Below are 18,890 nucleotides of genomic sequence, written 5' to 3'. Positions count from 1 at the left end.
TTTTTCAATATTCTCAGAATTATAAGGTTAATTTTTGTTTGTCAAGAGAAACAAATGACGAGATTTTTGAAGATTAATTTTCGTTGGAAAAAATAAGGACAAAACATCTTCCTTGGCACTTTTGATTTTCAAACAAAAGTAAAATTTCATCTGATTAGTAAAATAATGGAATTATTTCAGCGAAAGTGTTTTGGCGACAGTTATAATTTGTCTTACGTAGAATTGTGTGATAATCAAAGGAAGACACTGGAAGTTCATCGAAATGGTTCAACTTCAGAATACATCATCCTGCTGATTTAAGTTTGTTCAATATTCTGTTGCTGAAATGCTACATTTGTTATTCTTTATTTGAGTCCATGACGTCACTTCCGGTTATTCGGTATGATGGGTTTCGTTACGATATCCTGAATAATACGGAGGTTGTATGGCTGTTTTCCTGACGGTATCTCTTTAAGCTCGCATATTGTTCTGGAACAAATCAAATAAATAATTTCACAATACGGTATTCATATCAAATTATACATTGTTTGTAGTTTCCCGATAGGACAAAATAAATAAAATAAAAACCCCTTCATCATCTCCGAGACAGAGCTGGTGCAAATATATCTATTTATAGAATCAATATGTTATAAACATGCAAAAAAAATGTCCGCCTCGTTCGGGTTGTCAAATTCAGGAACCAAACTTCGGTATCTGTCAAAAACCAACCTGCATTACACTCTGACAGAGAATACCTGTATCAACCTACATTACACTCTGATAGAGATTACTTGTATCAACCTACATTACACTCTGATAGAGATTACTTGTATCTGCCTACATTACACTCTGACAGAGAATACCTGTATCAACCTACATTACACTCTGATAGAGATTACTTGTATCAAACTACATTACACTCTGACAGAGAATACCTGTATCAACCTACATTACACTCTGACAGAGATTACTTGTATCAACCTACATTACACTCTGACAGAGATTACTTGTATCAACCTACATTACACTCTGACAGAGAATACCTATATCAACCTACATTACACTCTGACAGAGATTACTTGTATCAAACTACATTACACTCTGACAGAGAATACCTGTATCAACCTACATTACACTCTGACAGAGATTACTTGTATCTGCCTACATTACACTCTGACAGAGATTACTTGTATCTGCCTACATTACACTCTGACAGAGATTACTTGTATCTGCCTACATTACACTCTGACAGAGATTACTTGTATCAACCTACATTACACTCTGACAGAGAATACCTGTATCAACCTACATTACACTCTGATAGAGATTACCTGTATCTGCCTACATTACACTCTGACAGAGATTACACATTACACTCTGACAGAGATTACTCTACATTACACTCTGAGAGATTCTTGTATTACACTCTGACAGAGAATACAACACTACATTACACTCTGACAGAGATTACTTGTATCAACCTACATTACACTCTGACAGAGAATACCTGTATCTGCCTACATTACACTCTGACAGAGATTACTTGTATCAACCTACATTACACTCTGACAGAGAATACCTGTATCAACCTACATTACACTCTGACAGAGAATACCTATATCAACCTACATTACACTCTGACAGAGAAAACCTGTATCAACCTACATTACACTCTGACAGAGATTACTTGTATCAACCTACATTACACTCTGACAGAGAATACCTGTATCAACCTACATTACACTCTGACAGAGATTACTTGTATCAAGGAAACACACAGAGATTACCTTACACTCTGACAGAGATTACCTGTATCATCCTCTGCCTACATTACACTCTGACAGAGAATACCTGTATCAACCTACATTACACTCTGACAGAGAATACCTGTATCAACCTACATTACACTCTGATAGAGATTACCTGTATCTGCCTACATTACACTCTGACAGAGATTACTTGTATCAACCTACATTACACTCTGACAGAGATTACTTGTATCAAACTACATTACACTCTGACAGAGATTACTTGTATCAAACTACATTACACTCTGACAGAGAATACCTATATCAACCTACATTACACTCTGACAGAGATTACTTGTATCAACCTACATTACACTCCGACAGAGATTACCTGTATCTGCCTACATTACACTCTGACAGAGAATACCTATATCAACCTACATTACACTCTGACAGAGATTACTTGTATCAACCTACATTACACTCTGACAGAGATTACTTGTATCTGCCTACATTACACTCTGACAGAGATTACTTGTATCTGCCTACATTACACTCTGACAGAGAAAACCTGTATCTGCCTACATTACACTCTGATAGAGATTACCTGTATCTGCCTACATTACACTCTGACAGAGAATACCTGTATCTGCCTACATTACACTCTGACATTACACTCTGATAGAGATTACCTGTATCTGCCTACATTACACTCTGACAGAGATTACTTGTATCTGCCTACATTACACTCTGACAGAGAAAACCTGTATCTGCCTACATTACACTCTGACAGAGATTAGCACAAGGAAACAGAATTTCTCGCACAAGGAAACAGAATTTCTCGCACAAGGAAACCACAAGGAAACAGAATTTCTCGCACAAGGAAACAATTTCTCGCACAAGGAAACAGAATTTCTCGCACAAGGAAACAGAATTTCTCGCACAAGTAAACAGAATTTCTCGCACAAGGAAACAGAATTTCTCGCACAAGGAAACAGAATTTCTCGCACAAGGAAACCACAAGGAAGCAGAATTTCTCGCACAAGGAAACAGAATTTCTCGCACAAGGAAACAGAATTTCTCGCACAAGGAAACCACAAGGAAACAGAATTTCTCGCACAAGGAAACAGAATTTCTCGCACAAGGAAACAGAAACATTATTTCTCGCACAAGGAAACAATTTCTCGCACAAGGAAACAGAATTTCTCGCACAAGGAAACAGAATTTCTCGCACAAGGAAACAGAATTTCTCGCACAAGGAAACCACAAGGAAACAGAATTTCTCGCACAAGGAAACAATTTCTCGCACAAGGAAACAGAATTTCTCGCACAAGGAAACAGAATTTCACAAGGAAACAGAATTTCTCGCACACAAGGAAACAGAATTTCTCGCACAAGGAAACCACAAGGAAACAGAATTTCTCGCACAAGGAAACAGAATTTCTCGCACAAGGAAACAGAATTTCTCGCACAAGGAAACAGAATTTCTCGCACAAGGATACAGAATTTCTCGCACAAGGAAACAGAATTTCTCGCACAAGGAAACAGAATTTCTCGCACAAGGAAACAGAATTTCTCGCACAAGGAAACAGAATTTCTCGCACAAGGAAACAGAATTTCTCGCACAAGGAAACAGAATTTCTCGCACAAGGAAACAGAATTTCTCGCTCGCACAAGGAAACAGAATTTCTCGCACAAGGAAACAGAATTTCTCGCACAAGGAAACAGAATTTCTCGCACAAGGAAACAGAATTTCTCGCACAAGGAAACAGAATTTCTCGCACAAGGAAACAGAATTTCTCGCACAAGGAAACAGAATTTCTCGCACAAAGCACAAGGAAACAGAATTTCTCGCACAAGGAAACAGAATTTCTCGCACAAGATTTCTCGCACAAGGAAACAGAATTTCTCGCACAAAGCACAAGGAAACAGAATTTCTCGCACAAGGAAACAGAATTTCTCGCACAAGGAAACAGAATTTCTCGCACAAGGAAACAGAATATCTCGCACAAGGAAACAGAATTTCTCGCACAAGGAAACAGAATTTCTCGCACAAAGCACAAGGAAACAGAATTTCTCGCACAAGGAAACAGAATTTCTCGCACAAGGAAACAGAATTTCTCGCACAAGGAAACAGAATTTCTCGCACAAGGAAACCACAAGGAAACAGAATTTCTCGCACAAGGAAACAGAATTTCTCGCACAAGGAAACAGAATTTCTCGCACAAGGAAACAGAATTTCTCGCACAAGGAAACAGAATTTCTCGCACAAGGAAACAGAATTTCTCGCACAAGGAAACAGAATTTCTCGCACAAGGAAACAGAATTTCTCGCACAAGGAAACAATTTCTCGCACAAGGAAACAGAATTTCTCGCACAAGGAAACAGAATTTCTCGCTCAAAGCACAAGGAAACAGAATTTCTCGCACAAGGAAACAGAATTTCTCGCACAAGGAAACAGAATTTCTCGCACAAAGCACAAGGAAACAGAATTTCTCGCACAAGGAAACAGAATTTCTCGCACAAGGAAACAGAATTTCTCGCACAAGGAAACAATTTCTCGCACAAGGAAACAGAATTTCTCGCACAAGGAAACAGAATTTCTCGCACAAGGAAACAGAATTTCTCGCACAAGGAAACAGAATTTCTCGCACAAGGAAACAGAATTTCTCGCACAAGGAAACAGAATTTCTCGCACAAGGAAACAGAATTTCTCGCACAAGGAAACAGAATTTCTCGCACAAGGAAACAGAATTTCTCGCACAAGGAAACAGAATTTCTCGCACAAGGAAACAGAATTTCTCGCACAAGGAAAAAGAATTTCTCGCACAAGGATACAGAATTTCTCGCACAAGGAAACAGAATTTCTCGCACAAGGAAACCACAAGGAAGCAGAATTTCTCGCACAAGGAAACAGAATTTCTCGCACAAGGAAACAGAATTTCTCGCACAAGGAAACAGAATTTCTCGCACAAGGAAACAGAATTTCTCGCACAAGGAAACAGAATTTCTCGCACAAGGAAACAGAATTTCTCGCACAAAGCACAAGGAAACAGAATTTCTCGCACAAGGAAACAGAATTTCTCGCACAAGGAAACAGAATTTCTCGCACAAGGAAACCACAAGGAAACAGAATTTCTCGCACAAAGCACAAGGAAAAAGAATTTCTCGCACAAGGATACAGAATTTCTCGCACAAGGAAACAGAATTTCTCGCACAAGGAAACAGAATTTCTCGCACAAAGCACAAGGAAACAGAATTTCTCGCACAAGGAAACAGAATTTCTCGCACAAAGCACAAGGAAACAGAATTTCTCGCACAAGGAAACAGAATTTCTCGCACAAAGCACAAGGAAACAGAATTTCTCGCAAAAAGCACAAGGAAACAGAAACAGAATTTCTCGCACAAGGAAACAGAATTTCTCGCACAAGGAAGCAGAATTTCTCGCACAAAGCACAAGGAAACAGAATTTCTCGCACAAGGAAACAGAATTTCTCGCACAAGGAAACCACAAGGAAACAGAATTTCTCGCACAAAGCACAAGGAAAAAGAATTTCTCGCACAAGGAAACAGAATTTCTCGCACAAAGCACCAGGAAAAAGAAATACTCGCAAAAGGAAAAAGAAAAACTCGCAAAATGAAACAGAATTTCTCGCACAAGGAAACAGAATTTCTCGCACAAGGAAACAGAATTTCTCGCACAAGGAAAAAGAATTTCTCGCACAAGGAAACAGAATTTCTCGCACAAAGCACAAGGAAACAGAATTTCTCGCACAAGGAAACAGAATTTCTCGCACAAGGAAACAGAATTTCTCGCACAAGGAAACAGAATTTCTCGCACAAAGCACAAGGAAACAGAATTTCTCGCACAAGGAAACAGAATTTCTCGCACAAGGAAACAGAATTTCTCGCACAAAGCACAAGGAAACAGAATTTCTCGCACAAGGAAAAAGAATTTCTCGCACAAGGAAACAGAATTTCTCGCACAAAGCACAAGGAAACAGAATTTCTCGCACAAGGAAACAGAATTTCTCGCACAAAGCACAAGGAAACAGAATTTCTCGCACAAAGCACAAGGAAACAGAATTTCTCGCACAAGGAAACAGAATTTCTCGCACAAGGAAACAGAATTTCTCGCACAAGGAAACAGAATTTCTCGCACAAAGCACAAGGAAACAGAATTTCTCGCACAAGGAAACAGAATTTCTCGCACAAGGAAACAGAATTTCTCGCACAAGGAAACAGAATTTCTCGCACAAAGCACAAGGAAACAGAATTTCTCGCACAAGGAAACAGAATTTCTCGCACAAGGAAAGAAAATACTTTAAGTGAGATAATTTTGACTTCACCATAATCTCAATCAACATTATAAACTGTTTTGTAAATCTATCTGTAAACTGTAAGTATTGTGCACGTAGATCGTGGAGTATAGTTATCTAGAAATGCAAAATCTACAATATGGAAATCATGTATTATACAGCTTGATTGGAAAAGTCGTTTTAAGAAAAGATCGACAGTAAGTAGCAGTAATAAGAAGTCTGTGACGTCGCTGAAGCAAAAGACACTTTCTCTTCCAAAACTCTGGTCTTAATGTCTTGCACTTTTTTCGGGAATACATCCCCTTTCTTTCTTTTGTTCATGGTTTGTCCTAGTTTTATTGAATTTTAGTTTGGATTACGATCTGTGTTATATTGGTAATTTCGTGTTGTTTTCTATCATGTTCTTGGTATTTGATTAAGATGTACATACACTATGGACATGACCCATACTTTTCGTGTTATTTAAGGACAAGAGAACACCAATATATCTAACACGAACCACTTAATAAGGTCTGTATGTCCTGAAATCACTTTAAATCTCACAAGGAAGATTAAACGTCATCTTACCGGAGTCATAGAATTGTTTGAATTGCTCAATACTTTCATATGCATTGATCAAGACAAACGCTGCTCTGTTTATCCAAGTTCTCCTTAAGTCTCTGGCGTCCGTGGTTGCTACCAAGCCATGTCGAATCTTAAACTTATCCATAATCGGGGCCACCCTATTGACATAATTGTCCTGGAAGTTCCGGTCACACACGTCACAAATTTCTGTCAAGTTGAACGTTGTGTATCCGTTCTCTATTGATTACAATAAAACATTAAATTAGTAAAAGAGATCACGCATGCTTTTAGTAACAAACATCAAAATCGTTTCCATTTCTAACTTTATTTATACAACATAACAGGATGAAGAGAATATTTTATTCCTTAATCGTTTTTATAACTGAATAATTCTTCTATTATTTATAAACATTATACAAAGTAGAACGGGTTACTGTTTGGGATATAGCTGAGAGGAAAATTCCTCTCTACTATTTATAAACATTATACAAAGTAGAACGGGTTACCGTTTAGGATATAGCTGAGAGGAAAATTCCTCTCTACTATTTATAAACATTATACAAAGTAGAACGGGTTACCGTTTGGGATATAGCTGAGTAGAAATTCCCTCTCTACTATTTATAAACATCATACAAAGTAGAACGGGTTACCGTTTGGGATATAGCTGAGTGGAAACAGGGTTATCTCCAATGTGTCCGCAGGGTTTGGAAAGTCTTGTTGTTTGAATACCCGATCACTCCTAAGCCAGTGATCAGCATCTCTTTCGCTCTTGAACTTCAAAAGAGCAAATCCACAATCTGGGTACTTGTCACTACACTCAACGACGCTGATCTGTAAGAGAGGATAAATAATAGGATATCACAGACTGATCCTGTCAGAGATGTAAAAAATAATAGAATACTGCAGACTGATTCTGTCAGAGATGTAAAAATAATAGAATATCACAGACTGATCCTGTCAGAGATGTAAAAGATAATAGAATACTGCAGACTGATTCTGTCAGAGATGTAAAAATAATAGAATATCACAGACTGATTCTGCCAGAGATGTAAAAAATAATAGAATACTGCAGACTGATTCTGTCAGAGATGTAAAAATAATAGAATATCACAGACTGATCCTGTCAGAGATGTAAAAAATAATAGAATACTGCAGACTGATTCTGTCAGAGATGTAAAAATAATAGAATATCACAGACTGATTCTGTCAGAGATGTAAAAATAATAGAATACTGCAGACTGATCCTGTCAGAGATGTAAAAGATAATAGAATACTGCAGACTGATCCTGTCAGAGATGTAAAAGATAATAGAATACTGCAGACTGATTCTGTCAGAGATGTAAAAATAATAGAATACTACAGACTGATCCTGTCAGAGATGTAAAAAATAATAGAATACTGCAGACTGATTCTGTCTGAGATGTAAAAATAATAGAATATCACAGACTGATCCTGTCAGAGATGTAAAAGATAATAGAATACTGCAGACTGATTGTGTCAGAGATGTGAAAAATAACAGAATCGTGTCATGTTTGTAGTAATCAACAAAAGTTTGTTCTTTGTTAACGTAATTCACGTTCGATGACGAAACATCAGCGTTTTCTTGTGCCAAAGAAGACAATATCTTATTCTGTCTTCATACCAAAGACACTTCACGATACTATTGGCAGAGTGAATTGAAGCTACTTTGACCGAAAACCATCACCACCAATTTTTTGTTTGCTCGAAAAATTGTACTAATGTTTAAAATAATATCAAAATGTATTAAATAGGCTCAACAGAGTGATGCTTGTGAATAGGTCTTAATATAGCATAGATAAATAAGAATTGACAGCTTTGATGTAAATAACAAAAAATAAGGTAGAATGTAATACGCGTTCTTTGCATGTTTCACATACTTTTAATTAAAATTATCCGTTTGTCCATTACTTAATCCGCGTGATGTGTTGGTGACGTCACAGCGTCAGATTTGTTACTTGTCGTTATGATTGTTCTTTACACAAAAAATGTCATATATAGTAGTTCGATTGTCAGAAGACATAATACTTAGGTATGAATTTACCGAGACCGAATGTTTACGGAAAATGTCTGTCTCAAAGATAAGTACGCTTCTATTTGTTATTGACTAAGAATGTTTTCGCTTAAAAGTTCCAAAACATGAATTCAAGCTCATCTTATACATACAAATGTACATGTAATCGATTGGATTTCTTTTTAATCTGTGTTATGTTTAATTCCAATCATATAATTAAACGAAAAAGACATTCCTTTGTTATCAATTAAAATTGAAAAATTACAACTTCACTGAAAAGTGAAAATACTGTCACGGAATAGTCAAATACTGTCACGGAATAGTGAAATATTGTCACGAAATAGTGAAATACTGTCAGGAAAAAGTGAAATACTGTCACGAAATAGTGAAATACTGTCACGGAATAGTGATATATTGTCACGGAATAGTGAAATACTGTCACGGAATAGTGAAATATTGTCACGGAATAGTGAAATATTGTCGTGGAATAGTGCAATACTGTCACGGAATAGTGAAATACTGTCACGGAAAAGTGAAATACTGTCACGGAATAGTGAAATACTGTCGTAGAATAGTGCAATACTGTCACGGAATAGTGAAATACTGTCAGGAAAAAGTGAAATATTGTCAGGAATAGTGAAATATTGTCACGGAATAGTGAAATACTGTCAGGGAATAGTGCAATACTGTCACGGAATAGTGAAATACTGTCACGGAAAAGTGAAATACTGTCACGGAATAGTGAAATATTGTCACGGAATAGTGAAATACTGTCACGGAATAGTGATATATTGTCACGGAATAGTGAAATACTGTCGTAGAATAGTGCAATACTGTCACGGAATAGTGAAATACTGTCAGGAAAAAGTGAAATACTGTCACGGAATAGTGATATATTGTCACGGAATAGTGAAATATTGTCAGGAAAAAGTGAAATATTGTCAGGAAAAAGTGGAATACTGTCAGGAAAAAGTGAAATATTGTCACGGAAAAGTGAAATATTGTCACAGAATAGTGAAATACTGTCACGGAATAGTGAAATACTGTCAGGAAAAAGTGAAATATTGTCGGGAAAAAGTGAAATACTGTCACGGAATAGTGAAATATTGTCATGGAATAGTGAAATATTGTCACGAAATAGTGAAATACTGTCACGGAATAGTGAAATATTGTCACGGAATAGTGATATACTGTCACGGAATAGTAAAATACTGTCACGGAATAGTGAAATACTGTCAGGAAAAATTGAAATATTGTCACGGAAAACTGAAATATTGTCACAGAATAGTGAAATACTGTCACGGAAGAGTGAAATACTGTCACGGAATAGTGAAATACTGTCACGGAATAGTGAAATATTGTCATGGAATAGTGAAATATTGTCACGGAATAGTGAAATACTGTCATGGAATAGTGAAATACTGTCGTAGAATAGTGCAATACTGTCATGGAATAGTGAAATACTGTCAGGGAATAGTGAAATACTGTCACGGAATAGTGAAATACTGTCAGGGAATAGTGAAATACTGTCAGGAATAGTGAAATACTGTCATGGAATAGTGAAATACTGTCAGGAAAAAGTGAAATATTGTCGGGAAAAAGTGAAATACTGTCACGGAATAGTGAAATATTGTCATGGAATAGTGAAATATTGTCACGGAATAGTGAAATACTGTCACGGAATAGTGAAATACTGTCAGGAAAAAGTGAAATACTGTCAGGAAAAAGTGAAATACTATCAGGAAAAAGTGAAATACTGTCGCGGAAAAGTGAAATACTGTCATGGAATAGTGAAATACTGTCACGGAATAGTGAAATACTGTCACGGAATAGTGAAATACTGTCACGGAATAGTGAAATACTGTCGTAGAATAGTGCAATACTGTCACGGAATAGTGAAATACTGTCAGGGAATAGTGAAATACTGTCACGGAATAGTGAAATACTGTCAGGAAAAAGTGAAATACTGTCAGGAAAAAGTGAAATACTGTCGCGGAAAAGTGAAATACTGTCACGGAATAGTGAAATACTGTCACGGAATAGTGAAATACTGTCACGAAAAATTGAAATATTGTCACGAAAAATTGAAAATACTGTCATGAAAAAGTCAAATATTGTCATGGAAAAGTGAAATACCGTCACGGAATAGTGAAATACTGTCACGGAATAGTGAAATACTGTCACGGAAAAGTGAAATATTGTCATGGAAAAGTGAAATACCGTGTTTATAGCTAATGTTCAAATGTGTTAGTTAATCAATGTGATAGGAAGATGAGAACCAGCGAGCGATGACAAAAGTCCAGATCTATTTTACATATCATATGTACAAGTGTTGTTTTGTATATTGAGTTACGACTACGCTAATAATTGTAGGTTAGTTTCAAACGACGACAATAAGTGTACGAAATAGAACACAGAAATTTATGTACATTAAATAAACATATTTTGCCAGTCAATTTTATGTCATGATTGTCAGAAATTACTCAATTGTATATAGACTAAAAGCTATTTGAAAACAAGGATCATGGAAGTAGTACGTAATATTGATTTAAAATACCAACGTTTAAAATTTTGAGTCACGTTTTCATAGATGAACAGGTGATCGAATAGAATTTTCTACATGCCTAATGTAACCTAGCTTTAACTAGGTCCCGTGTTTGTTGACATCTCTGTCTGGTTTTGTTGGCAAAACAAACTCGACTCCTCCCAAGCGACAGGTAAATATGTTTGATGTTTTTGTCAGTAACGTAATACAGGCAAGAATATATGCTAATCACACACTAAAATCTACTACTGTAGCGAACGCAACAGTGTAAACCACACTTGTAGAGAACGCATATTCAGTGAATTTAATTATCTTCCTTTTCGCGTCCGTATGGAGTTTTGTTGATAAATAATATATGTTTGATGGTGTAAATGGCCCGGATGTTCCCGTTTACTGAATAAAGTCTGGCAGTATAAATGGCCCGGATGTTACAGTTTACTAAATAAAGTCTGGCAGTATAAATGGCCTGGATGTTCCCGTTTACTGAATAAAGTCTGACAGTATAAATGGCCCGAATGTTACAGTTTACGAAAAAAAGTCTGGCAGTATAAATGGCGCGGATGTTACAGTTTACTAAAAAAAAGTTTGGCTGTATAAATGGCCCGGATGCTACAGTTTACGAAATGAAGTCTGGCAGTATAAATGGCCCGGATGCTACAGTTTACGAAATGAAGTCTGGCAGTATAAATGGCGAGGATGTTACAGTTTACGAAATAAAGTCTGGTAGTATAAATGGCGCGGATGTTACAGTTTACTAAAAAAAAGTCTGGCTGTATAAATGGCCCGGATGTTACAGTTTACGAAATGAAGTCTGGCAGTATAAATGGCCCGGATGCTACAGTTTACGAAATGAAGTCTGGCAGTATAAATGGCGCGGATGTTACAGTTTACGAAATGAAGTCTGGCAGTATAAATGGCCCGGATGTTACAGTTTACAAAATAAAGTCTGGAAGTATAAATGGCCCGGATGTTATAGTTTACAAAATAAAGTCTGGCAGTATAAATGGCCCGGATGTTACAGTTTACTAAATAAAGTCTGGCAGTATAAATGGCGCGGATGTTACAGTTTACGAAATGAAGTCTTGCAGTATAAATGGCCCGGATGTTACAGTTTACGAAAGGAAGTCTGGCAGTATAAATGGCGCGGATGTTACAGTTTACTAAAAAAAAAGTCTGGCTGTATAAATGGCCCGGATGCTACAGTTTACGAAATGAAGTCTGGCAGTATAAATGGCCCGGATGTTACAGTTTACAAAATAAAGTCTGGAAGTATAAATGGCCCGGATGTTATAGTTTACAAAATAAAGTCTGGCAGTATAAATGGCCCGGATGTTACAGTGTACTAAATAAAGTCTGGCAGTATAAATGGCGCGGATGTTACAGTTTACGAAATGAAGTCTGGCAGTATAAATGGTTTGAGTATTCTCATGCTTTTAGCCTCTATATCACGATATGGTATTGTATCTAGAAGTGGTATGGTGATCCATCGACAACTGACGTGCCAGTTTTGAATAACGATAACGTCTATTGTGAGAGATAATGACGAGACACTCAGCAGTAATTATCTATACTTATATTTTCATTTTGGAAAGGCTCAAATTAAGAGAAGACAACCATGGAAGATTCGGAAAGAGAATGAGATGTAACATAGTATTTCACTACGTCTTACATAGTCCAAAGCCATTATCTGTGATATTTTTTTTAATCATTTATTTTTGTCTTGGTCGTATTTGATAAACTATCGAGTACGACCATCGAAAGCGACGAAAAATAAAAATAAAAAATAAGATAATATAATCGTGGATAGATAGTTATAACCTTTCTCACCATTATATACACTGTACCTAGTTTGAACACACAATTTGTAGGTTAACGTTCTTGGAGGTTAATGACTTGTTATTCAATATTCTAGCACGGACTTAGATATACCGACGTCAACTGGCCCTAACCGTGATTTTAAATTACGTTTACAACATAACTATTTTAATACATGAAGTTCCATCCTTCTTTAAGACATGTACCTGTACATGCCAATATCCTTTATTCAAGATGACTTCGTAAGCCAGCTTTCATCATAGGTACTTCAAATATACCTTGGTCTACAAAACCACGAGTGGTCACTCCATCATTAGACCTATATGGAGTGTTTCTGACGTGTCGGTCACTTTACGAGTGGTGACTCCGCCATTAGACCTATATGGAGTGTTTCTGACGTGTCGGTCACTTTACGAGTGGTGACTCCGCCATTAGACCTATATGGAGTGTTTCTGACGTGTCGGTCACTTTACGAGTGGTGACTCCACCATTAGACATATATGGAGTGTTTCTGACGTGTCGGTCACTTTACGAGTGGTCACTCCACCATTAGACATATATGGAGTGTTTCTGACGTGTCGGTCAATTTACGAGTGGTGACTCCACCATTAGACCTATATGGAGTGTTTCTGACGTGTCGGTCACTTTACGAGTGGTGACTCCACCATTAGACCTATATGGAGTGTTTCTGACGTGTCGGTCACTTTACGAGTGGTGACTCCACCATTAGACCTATATGGAGTGTTTCTGACGTGTTGGTCACTTTACGAGTGGTGACTCCACCATTAGACCTATATGGAGTGTTTCTGACGTGTCGGTCACTTTACGAGTGGTGACTCCACCATTAGACCTACATGGAGTGTTTCTGACGTGTTGGTCACTTTACGAGTGGTGACTCCACCATTAGACCTACATGGAGTGTTTCTGACGTGTTGGTCACTTTACGAGTGGTGACTCCGCCATCAGACCTACATGGAGTGTTTCTGACGTGTCGGTCACTTTACGAGTGGTGACTCCGCCATTAGACCTATATGGAGTGTTTCTGACGTGTCGGTCACTTTACGAGTGGTGACTCCGCCATTAGACCTACATGGAGTGTTTCTGACGTGTCGGTCACTTTACGAGTGGTGACTCCACCATTAGACCTACATGGAGTGTTTCTGACGTGTCGGTCACTTTACGAGTGGTGACTCCACCATTAGACCTACATGGAGTGTTTCTGACGTGTTGGTCACTTTACGAGTGGTGACTCCGCCATCAGACCTACATGGAGTGTTTCTGACGTGTCGGTCACTTTACGAGTGGTGACTCCGCCATTAGACCTACATGGAGTGTTTCTGACGTGTCGGTCACTTTACGAGTGGTGACTCCGCCATTAGACCTACATGGAGTGTTTCTGACGTGTTGGTCACTTTACGAGTGTTGACTCCGCCATTAGACCTACATGGAGTGTTTCTGACGTGTCGGTCACTTTACGAGTGGTGACTCCGCCATTAGACCTACATGGAGTGTTTCTGACGTGTTGGTCACTTTACGAGTGGTGACTCCACCATTAGACCTATATGGAGTGTTTCTGACGTGTCGGTCACTTTACGAGTGGTGACTCCGCCATTAGACCTACATGGAGTGTTTCTGACGTGTTGGTCACTTTACGAGTGGTGACTCCGCCATTAGACCTACATGGAGTGACGTGTCGGTCACTTTACAAGTGTGTTTTTGCGTGTTACTTACCTCGTTCGCCACTCCCACCAGCTTTCCGTTATGCTGTTCCAGAATCCGTTTTTCTCGACCGAAAGCATTCCTCATACATTGATCCATACCCTGTTTGAAACGTATCAGCATGTACATCTCACCAGACGCCTCTTTATACTGAAATCAAAAAAGATGTCAAAAGTTCACAGCTCAAATATTTCAGCAAAAGAATCAAAAGATCAAAGGTTAAATATTCTTCAGGATTTTTTTTTTTTTTTTTTTTTTGAAATTCAGCAAACTGTCTGGAGAGACAACTCTATGCCTTTTACATCTTCGAGTTTAAGAAATGGCTACTTTACGATACAGACTGAGAGAGTGACAGAATCTCCTACTGTTGTAGCAATGATACCTATTGATCGGCATTGTTAAAAGAAGTATATAAAGTATGGGAGGGAAGTTTCACAAACATTTCTGATTTAAATCAACACGTTTACCAGGGAATGGAATATCTGGTACTAATTTTTCAGTTAAGACCTTTCTCAGTTCGTATGCTGTAGAATATTTCGTCCTCAAAAGCGATTGTTGCCTCCATTGCAACTCGTAATTGGGATTTTTTCTGCTCTTTTCTCTCCTACAAACATATATTTTGTGGTGTCTCATCATTTTACGTTTTGGTTCTTGTGTGATGTGTAACATTACGTTCTATTGTTTCCACCTAATGCTCAGCATAGAGAGGTTATGTAACAACGGGCTTTCATCAATGTCTCCATAGTATAAATGGACAGGTAATTATTTGAAGTGCCCACAGTATAGTCTATTTCTTCTAGTGTGGTACTAAAATCGTCGCCACTGATTCCAAACTATTGCTAGTAATAAGACATACGTCCTCCAACATGCATAATCACGAGTCGCACACGTTCGTATCCAACTGACTCCAGTCCATCAGAGTTTGACGTCGAACAAGATGGCGTCCCTGATACCACCCACGAAGTACACAACTGTAGACTGGGCCTTCGATCAGCGTAACATTTGGGTCTTTGAGAGTTGTGCAAACGTTATAGCCAAATCAACATCAGTTATCACTGACATCACAACATATCCACATCTCTCTCAAGAACACGTCGGTAGTTGAAAAGTGGAAGTACAAAATGTAAACACGACTGATGGTGACTGTTCACTCAATATTAATCTTCCGCAAAATAAACCATAACGTTTTTAACCAGAAAATTTCCTGTAGTTATTCTCCAAATAAACAGATATCTAATTCCCACATAATAATACAAAACAGAAAAATAATGTAATACTTTATTCTTTTACACGTTTTTCAAGAATCTTCTAAAGGAGAGAGCTGTTTACAGTGGTGTTGTTGGGATACCGCAATGCACTCTGGGAGAGATTGGTCCGCTGACAATCTATCCCAGGGTATCCCGGTTGTCTTTTACGTCTAGTCCAAACTTGCCCATATCCATTGACAATTTATCCCGGAGTGGCTGGAAACATTGATTTCTATCACTAGATGTTTACAATCGATTTTGTTGGAAACACTCATCAGAATAATCTCCGTGAATAAAGGACCGTGTCATTGACTTAAACCTTCTAGACTTGTTTAAATAACACGTGGTTTATCAACCTTAACCAATGATGTTTATGTGAGAGGAAACACCGTGGTTTATTAACCTTAACCGATGATGTTTATGTGAGAGGAAACACCGTGGTTTATCAACCTTAAGCAATGGCCGGATTTGACCGATGTCATACTGAGCTCGTATCAGTGTGTAGTTCGCGTTGCTCCAGGACGTTATAGACCCTTACATTCACCTACAATACTATACATGGTAACAAAACTACATCCGAAGTACAGAATTACCATACGGAGAAAGAAACGGTGAAAATGATTGAATTTCCGGTGAATGATATCTTCGTTAACTTTAGTGGTATCTTTGGGAACAAACTATTCTCTCTTGGCTAACTTATTTGTTTTATTATGATTTCATTGGAGACTGACTCTATCTAGATAGGTTAACTAACATCTAGTCTCCAGAGTGTCCTTTGATGACGTCCAGTAACTATATATTATGATAGGTTAACTAACATCTAGTGTCCAGAGTGTCCTTTGATGACGTCCAGTAATTATATATTATGATGGGTTAAGTAACATCTAGTGTCCAGAGTGTCCTTTGATGACGTCCAGTAATTATATATTATGATGGGTTAACTAACATCTAGTGTCCAGAGTGTCCTTTGATGACGTCCAGTAACTATATATTATGATGGGTTAACTAACATCTAGTGTCCAGAGTGTCCTTTGATGACGTCCAGTAACTATATATTATGATAGGTTAACTAACATCTAGTGTCCAGAGTGTCCTTTGATGACGTCCAGTAACTATATATTATGATGGGTTAACTAACATCTAGTGTCCAGAGTGTCCTTTGATGACGTCCAGTAACTATATATTATGATGGGTTAAGTAACATCTAGTGTCCAGAGTGTCCTTTATATATTATGATGGGTTAAGTAACATCTAGTGTCCAGTAACTATATATTATGATGGGTTAAGTAACATCTAGTGTCCAGAGTGTCCTTTGATGACGTCCAGTAACTATATATTATGATGGGTTAACTAACATCTAGTGTCCAGAGTGTCCTTTGATGACGTCCAGTAACTATATATTATGATGGGTTAAGTAACATCTAGTGTCCAGAGTGTCCTTTGATGACGTCCAGTAACTATATATTATGATGGGTTAACTAACATCTAGTGTCCAGAGTGTCCTTTGATGACGTCCAGTAATTATATATTATGATGGGTTAACTAACATCTAGTGTCCAGAGTGTCCTTTGATGACGTCCAGTAACTATATATTATGATGGGTTAACTAACATCTAGTGTCCAGAGTGTCCTTTGATGACGTCCAGTAACTATATATATATTTAACTAACATCTAGTGTCCATGTCCTTTGATGGTTAACTATATATTATGATGGGTTAACTAACATCTAGTGTCCAGAGTGTCTAGTGTCCAGAGTGTCCTTTGCTGACGTCCAGTAACTATATATTATGATAGGTTAACTAACATCTAGTGTCCAGAGTGTCCTTTGATGACGTCCAGTAACTATATATTATGATGGGTTAAGTAACATCTAGTGTCCAGAGTGTCCTTTGATGACGTCCAGTAATTATATATTATGATGGGTTAACTAACATCTAGTGTCCAGAGTGTCCTTTGATGACGTCCAGTAATTATATATTATGATGGGTTAACTAACATCTAGTGTCCAGAGTGTCCTTTGATGACGTCCAGTAATTATATATTATGATGGGTTAACTAACATCTAGTGTCCAGAGTGTCCTTTGATGACGTCCAGTAATTATATATTATGATGGGTTAAGTAACATCTAGTGTCCAGAGTGTCCTTTGATGACGTCCAGTGGTTATATATTATGATGGGTTAACTAACATCTAATTATATATTATCTAGTGTCCAGAGTGTCCTTTGATGACGTCCAGTAACTATATATTATGATAGGTTAACTAACATCTAGTGTCCAGAGTGTCCTTTGATGACGTCCAGTGGTTATATATTATGATGGGTTAACTAACATCTAGTGTTCAGAGTGTCCTTTGATGACGTCCAGTAACTATATCACCACTACTTACCAGGGGTACTCCCTTTCTCTGCTGTTTTTGCTGCTCGCACGACATTCTCTCTGAAAACAAAACGATGACAGTCAATATTCCGTTCACAGAATGTCTCTATTATATATCCTGATATACGAACTTACTTGCCTGTTCGGAAACAACCCGGTGTTGCTTTGATAAAGAGTCCATAGACGATCATGCATAAATTATAAATGATATTTGCAAAATGGTTTATCTTGATTACTGGTCAAAGATATAAGGTATCGGTAGAATTCCTTCTCCACACTTTCTTTTTCTATTGTGTGCAAAGCATTTCAGGGACAACTTCGGAAAATTCAAAACCTTATCACTCCCTCCGAGATCTCGTGGAAGAAACAAAATTTAATTAAAACTTATTTGTAAATACTTTTGTTACGACTAATACGAAGAAGAACCGGGCTTAAATTTAGTGATCATCACAGTCAAAATCAGTAGATATATAGCAGCCTATGTTATTATGTAAGAATATCATTTCAACTACAACTTACGACACACAGACGGTAGCAAAACAA

The 18,890-nt window shown here is 37.6% G+C and overlaps 1 protein-coding gene across 1 annotated transcript; it reads right to left on the bottom strand.

Annotated features, from left to right (window-relative positions):
* Window positions 1-200: 200 nt before the first annotated feature.
* LOC132561642 (uncharacterized) lies at window positions 201-18,402 on the bottom strand. Its single transcript, XM_060226345.1, has 5 exons — window positions 18,358-18,402; window positions 14,734-14,871; window positions 7,261-7,441; window positions 6,614-6,847; window positions 201-468 (listed from the first exon to the last, which is right to left on the bottom strand). The coding sequence occupies exons 1-5, from the start codon at window positions 18,400-18,402 to the stop codon at window positions 395-397; spliced, it is 672 nt and encodes a 223-aa protein (XP_060082328.1). The 3' UTR covers window positions 201-394.
* Window positions 18,403-18,890: the final 488 nt, after the last annotated feature.

Source organism: Ylistrum balloti, unplaced genomic scaffold (genome assembly GCF_031769215.1).
Source record: "Ylistrum balloti isolate Yb309-2 unplaced genomic scaffold, AGI_CSIRO_Ybal_v1 Utg371248, whole genome shotgun sequence".
NCBI classification, from domain to species: domain Eukaryota; kingdom Metazoa; phylum Mollusca; class Bivalvia; order Pectinida; family Pectinidae; genus Ylistrum; species Ylistrum balloti.
This window is presented reverse-complemented; position numbering and strand designations above follow the sequence as displayed.

Coding starts and splice junctions, on each gene's coding strand:
- LOC132561642 (XM_060226345.1), bottom strand. CDS start 18,402: ATGTCGTGCGAGCAGCAAAAACAGCAGAGAAAGGGAGTACCCCTG. Junction 6,848..7,260: donor ACTCAGCTATATCCCAAACG/GTAACCCGTTCT, acceptor TGTAATCAATAG/AGAACGGATACACAACGTTC. Junction 469..6,613: donor CAAACAATTCTATGACTCCG/GTAAGATGACGT, acceptor GATTTGTTCCAG/AACAATATGCGAGCTTAAAG.